Source organism: Ovis aries, chromosome X, assembly GCF_016772045.2.
Source record: "Ovis aries strain OAR_USU_Benz2616 breed Rambouillet chromosome X, ARS-UI_Ramb_v3.0, whole genome shotgun sequence".
Taxonomy (NCBI): Eukaryota; Metazoa; Chordata; class Mammalia; order Artiodactyla; family Bovidae; genus Ovis; species Ovis aries.
In genome coordinates, this window is record NC_056080.1 from 48,724,356 (window position 1) to 48,730,974 (window position 6,619).

The 6,619-nt window shown below is 38.8% G+C and overlaps 1 protein-coding gene across 1 annotated transcript; it reads left to right on the forward strand.

The window, feature by feature from the left end:
* The first annotated feature begins 2,139 nt into the window (after positions 1-2,139).
* LOC114111220 (sister chromatid cohesion protein DCC1-like) lies at positions 2,140-3,331 on the forward strand. The gene has a single exon (XM_060407976.1). It carries the CDS (start codon positions 2,170-2,172, stop codon positions 2,740-2,742), a length of 573 nt encoding a protein of 190 aa, XP_060263959.1. The 5' UTR covers positions 2,140-2,169; the 3' UTR covers positions 2,743-3,331.
* Positions 3,332-6,619: the final 3,288 nt, after the last annotated feature.

The window sequence follows — 6,619 nt, forward strand, 5'->3', positions numbered from 1 at the left end:
GGATACAGGATGCTTGGGGCTGGTGCACTGGGATGCCCCAGAGGGATGGTATGGGGAGAGAGGTGGGAGGGGGGTTCAGGATGGGAATAACGTGTATATCTGTGGCAGATTCATGTTGACATATGGCTAAACCAATACAATATTGTAAAGTAATTAACCTCCAATTAAAATAAATAAATTTATATTAAAAAAACTGGAAATACACTGCCAACCAAGGAAAAGGTAGGCAAAAGAATTAAGCAGACATTTCTTCAAAGAAAGCATACAGATGGTTAATAAACACATGAAAAGATGCTCAACATCAGTCATTATTAGAGAAATGCAAATCAAAACCACAATGAGATATCATCTCACACCAGTCAGAATGGCCATCATGAAAAAGTCTACAAACAATAAATGCTGGAGAGCTTGTGGGGAAAATAGAACCCTCATACACCGTTGGTGGGAATGTGAGCTGGTGTATGAATGTGAGAGTTGGACTGTGAAGAAGGCTGAGTGCCGAAAAATTGGTGCTTTTGAACTGTGGTGTTGGAGAAGACTCTTGAGAGTCCCTTGGACTGCAAGGAGATCCAACCAGTCCATTCTGAAGATCAACCCTGGGATTTCTTTGGAAGAAATGATGCTAAAGCTGAAGCTCCAGTACTTTGGCCACCTCATGTGAAGGGTTGACTCATTGAAAAAGACTCTGATGCTGGGAGGGATTGGGGGCAGGAGGAGAAGGGGATGACAGAGGATGAGATGGCTGGATGGCATCACTGACTCAATGGATGTGAGTCTGAGTGAGCTCCAGGAGTTGGTGATGGACAGGGAGGCCTGGCGTGCTGTGATCCATGGGGTCGCAAAGAATTGGACACGACTGAATGACTGAACTGAACTGAACAGCCACTAAGGAGAACAAGATGGAGATTCCTTTTAAAAACTTAAAGTAGAACTGCCATATGACCCAGCAATCTCGCTGCTAGGCATACAACCCAAGTAAACTAGAATTAAAAGAGACACATGTACCTCAGTGTTCATTGCAGAGCTATTTACAATAGCTAGGACATGGAAGCAACCCCGATGTCCATTGGTAGATGGATAAGGAAGTTGTGGTACATATACACAATGGACTATTATTCAACTATAAAAAGGAATTCATTTGACTCAGTTCTAATGAGGTAGATGAAACTGGAGCCTATTATACAGTGTGAAGTCAGAAAGAGAAACACAAATACTGTAAATAAATGCATATATTTGGAATTCAGAAAGATGGTAATGACAATTCTATATGCAGGGCAGCAAAATAGACATGAATGTAAAGAACAGACTTTTCAACTTTGTAGGAGAAAGTGAGGGTGGGATGATTTGAAAGAATACCATTGAAGCATATATATTATCTTATGTTAAACATATGACCAGTGCAAGTTTGATGCATGATGTAGGGGACCCAAAACCAGTACCCTGGAACACCCAGAGGGATGGGGTGAGGAGGAAAGTGTGAGGAGTTTCAGGATGAGGAGACACATGTGTGCCTGTGGCTGATTCGTGTCGATGTATGGCAAGAACCATCACAGTATTGTTAAGTAATTATCTTATAACTAAAATAAATAAATTAATTAAAAATGTGTATGGAACAAAAAAGGACCCTGAATTTTCAAAGCAAACTTGAGGAAAAGAACAATGCTGGAGGTAACACCCTCCTTCAGACTATACTACAAAGCTACAGTCATCAAAGTGGCATGGTACTGGCATGAAAACAGAAAAATAGCTCAATGCAAGAGAATAGAGAGACCAGAAATAAACCACACACCTACGGTCAATTAATCCATGACAAAGGAAGGAAGAATATACAGTTTAAAAAAATACAGTGTAATTAGTAAATGGTGTGGGGAAAACTGGGTATCTACAGGTTAAACAATGAGATAAGAATATTTCCTCATGCTACATACAAAACTAACCTCAAAAAAAAAAAATTAAAGATCTAAATGTAAGAACTGAAACCGTGAAACTTTTGAAGAAAACATAGGCAGATAACTTCTTGACATACATCATAACAATATTTTTTGGAACTCTGTCCTAAGCCAAATGAAATTAAAGCAAAAATACCCGCCCTCCCGCAGAGGCCGCGCTTCTCCCACGCCATTTTCTGCGTCGGGGCTTGGCTCTGTCGCCCCCCGGCCGCCGGCGGCGATGGAGAGGACCCGCGCTGAGGTGGACGCGACACTGCAGACCGCCAAGCTGGACGCGGCCGAGCTGCTGCCCGCCGTGCACTGCCTGCGCTTCGGGCCCTCGGCCGCCAGCGACGTGTGCCTGCTGGAGCTGGAGCCCGCGCTGTGCGGGCGGCTGCAGGCGGGGCACAGTCTACAGATTCGTGGTGATAAGGATGAGCAGGCCGTTCTGTGCAGTGAAGACAAAACATACGATTTGAAAGTAGCAGACACTTCCAGTATGTTGCTTTTTATTCCCGGTTGTAAAATTCCAGAGCAGCTGAAGATGGAAGAAACACACAGTAACATTATTCACACCGAGATCTTTGGTTTTTCTAACAACTACTGGGAATTAAGAAGATGTAGACCTAAACTAAAGAAGTTAAAGAAACTCTTGATGGAAAATACCTATGAAGGGCCTGGCAGTGAAAAGGAAAAGGATTCCAGTCACTTAAAATATACAACTGAAGATTTGCTTGATCAAATTCAGGCAAGTGAGGAAGAAATAATGACCCAGTTACAAGTTCTCAATGCCTGTGAGATTGGAGGTTATTAGAGGGTCCTCGAATTTGATTATGAGATGAAACTTCTGAATCATATAACTCAGCTTGTGGATTCTGAATCTTGGTCTTTTAGCAAAGTTCCTTTGAATACGTGCCTTCAGGAACTTGGACCATTGGAATCAGAGGAAATGAATGAACACTGTCTTAGATGTTATGGAAAGAAATACACAGAGGAAGATAAGATATGCAGAGCCACAGCACAGATGCTACTTCAGAACGCAGTGAAATTCAACCTCGCTGAGTTTCAGGAGGTATGGCAACAGAGTGTTCCCGAAGGAATGACAACGAGGCTTGATCAGCTTCAGGGTTTGGCCTTGGTAGATAGACAGTCAAGACCAGAAATCATGTTTCTGCTGAAAGTGGAAGACTTGCCTGAGGGTGATCAGGAACGGTTCAGTAGTCTGTTCTCTCTGAGACAGAAGTGGACGGAAGAAGATATTGCTCCATATATTCAAGATTTGTGCGGAGAGAAGCAAACCGTTGGTGCACTGCTCACAAAATATGCTTGATCTTCAATGAAAAATGGTGTCAAAGTTTATAACTCAAGAAGACCAATTTCTTAAAAAGAACAACAGTTTTTTTCTTTGGGACTAAAGTTGCTGGATATAAGAAAGTGTTTTTTTTTAATGTATTTGTATTGCAGACTTTGAAAAACTGAATGCTGTGAGGCCTTTTCTCCTCATCTTCAGCATTTTAAAACTATTGCTCTTTTTTCTTAAAGGTGATAGGATATTTTATGTCTTTCAGGATATGTTTGTTTCATGTACACAGTGTGAACAAGGACAAAAGTGCTATTTTCTATATTTAGTATATCTTGGTAGTCTATATGAGTTCATTTATAGAGTAACAGGTTTGGTTTTTTATATTGAAAATTGCATTATTTAATTAGGATTTGACATTCTAGTCATCAATAAATTTGAAAGTTTTCAGAGGAAAAAAAAAAGAAATTAAAGCAAAAATAAACAAATGGGGCCTAAGCAAACTTAAAAGCTATTATACAGCAAAGGAAAGGGTTGACAAAAATCAAAAGAAAACCTAATGAATAAGAAAAAATATTTGAAAATGATATGACCTACAAGGCATTTATATCTTTTGGTTATTAATTACCCAAATATCCAAATTTATAAACAAAAATTTGTCCAAAATTATGAATATCCAAAATTTTGGATTCATATCCAAAGTATATAAACTCCCAATAAGTCTATATTTTAAAAAAATATACAATCCAATCAAAAATGGGCAGAAGACTTGAATAGAAAATTTTTAAAATAATACATACAGATGCCTAATAGGCACATGAAAAGATATTAACCACCTCTATTTAACAGGGAAAGGCAAATCAAAACAACAAATGAGGTATCACCTCACACCTGTCAGAATGCCTTGCCTATCATCAAAATGTCTACAAATAGCAGTAGGAAATGTTGGGCAAAATATAGAGAAAAGTGAACCTTGGTACACTCTTTTTGGGAATGTAAACTGATGTAGCCAGTATGGAAAACAGTACAGAGTCTTTTCAAAATACTAAAAATAAAACTACCATATGATCCTACAATTCCAACTTAATGGACATGAATCTGAGCAAACTCTGGGAGATACTGAAGGACAAGGGAGCCTTGAATGCTGCAGTTCATGGGGTTGCTCAGAGTCAGACACAACATAGCAACTGAATAACAACAACAATGATCTTGCAACTCCATTCTTAGATATATATCTTGATAAAACCCACTATTTTGAAAAGATACATGAACCTCAATGCTCATAGAAGCAGTATTTACAATAGTGATAATATGGAAGCAATCCAAGTGTCCATCAACAAATAGATGGATGTGGAAGTTGTGGTATAGATACAGTATTCCATGAGCATATATGTCATGGAATATTACTCAAAATATTCAAATGGATGTATATGAATAAATAAAACACTCACAGATATTTTGAAAAATGACTAGTGTTTACTAAAGTGGAGAGAGAAGAAGGGAGGGGCAAATAAGGGTATGGAATTAAGAGATTAAAAACTGCTAACACAGGGAACTATTAGTATTATCTTCTAATAACTTTTGATGGAGTGTACTCTACAAAAATACTGAATCATTATTCTATACACCTGAAAGTAACATAATATTATATATAATATTATAAATCAACTATAATTCAATTAAAATATATCAAACTAGACGTTTTACCTCTAAGATGGGGAACAAAGCAAGGATATTTCTTTTCATCACTTGTCCAACATTGTACTAGAAGTCTTATCTAATAAAATTAGAGAAGCAGAGAAAAATACAGATACTTTGGCAAAAAGAAATATAACCATCTTTGTGACATAGCTATGTGGAAAATTCCTAAGAATAATAATAAAAAATAACATTCTTGAGCTTATGAACTACTGTAGTAGGTTCTGCTTTATTGACTATGCCAAAGCCTTTAACTGTGTGGATAACAATAAACTGTGGAAAATTCTGAAAGAGATGGGAATACCAGACCACCTGACCTGCCTCTTGAGAAACCTAGATGCAGGTCAGGAAGCAACAGTTAGAACTGGATATGGAACAACAGACTGGTTCCAAATAGGAAAAGGAGTACGTCAAAGCTGTATATTGTCACCCTGCTTATTTAACTTCTATGCAGAGTACATCATGAGAAACGCTGGGCTGGAAGAAGCACAAGCTTGAATCAAGATTGCCGGGAGAAATATCAATAACCTTAGATATGCAGATAACACCACCCTTATGGCAGAAAGTGAAGAGGAACTAAAGAGCCTCTTGATGAAAGTGAAAGAGGAGAGTGAAAAAGTTGGCTTAAAGCTCAACATTCAGAAAACGAAGATCATGGCATCTGGTCCCATCACTTCATGGGAAATAGATGGGGAAACAGTGGAAACAGTGTCAGACTTTATTTTGGGGGGCTCCAAAATCACTGCAGATGGTGACTGCAGCCATGAAATTAAAAGACGCTTACTCCTTGGAAGAAAAGTTATGACCAACCTAGATAGCATATTCAAAAGCAGAGACATTACATTGCTGACTAAGGTCCGTCTAGTCAAGGCTATGGTTTTTCCTCTGGTCATGTATGGATGTGAGAGTTGGACTGTGAAGAAGGCTGAGCGCTGAAGAATTGATGCGTTTGAACTGTGGTGTTGGAGAAGACTCCTGAGAGTCCCTTGGACTGCAAGGAGATCCAACCAGTCCATTCTGAAGGAGATCAACCCTGGGATTTCTTTGGAAGGAATGATGCTAAAGCTGAAGCTCCAGTACTTTGGCCACCTCATGCGAAGAGTTGACTCATTGGAAAAGACTCTGATGCTGGGAGGGATTGGGGGCAGGAGGAGAAGGGGACGACCGAGGATGAGATGGCTGGATGGCATCACGGACTCGATGGACGTGAGTCTGAGTGAACTCCGGGAGATGGTGATGGACAGGGAGGCCTGGCGTGCTGCAATTCATGGGGTCGCAAAGAGTCGGACACGACTGAGCGACTGAACTGAACTGAGAATACACGGTTAAGATACAAAAAAGAAAAGAAAAACAATGGATTTCTTATATACCATCAAAGAATAATTGGAATTAGAAATTAAAACACAACACCTTAACATTAATACAAAAAAATTTAGTCATAAATCTATCAAAATATGTGCAAGATCCATATGAGGAAAATTACCAAACTCTGATGAAAGAAATTAAAGAAAGTGTAAATACATGTAGATATCCTGCATATTCATGGAAAAGAAGACTCAATATGTTATGGTGTCAGTTCTTCCCAACTTGATCTATAGATTCACAATGGCAATCAAAATTATAGCAAGTTACTTTGTGAATATAATTTTTAAAGGATTCTAATATTTACATGGAAATTCAAAATGTAGATTAG

What these genes read in the sequence shown, in the direction of transcription:
- LOC114111220 (XM_060407976.1), top strand. Translation starts at nt 2,170, where the DNA reads ATGGAGAGGACCCGCGCTGAGGTGGACGCGACACTGCAGACCGCCAAG.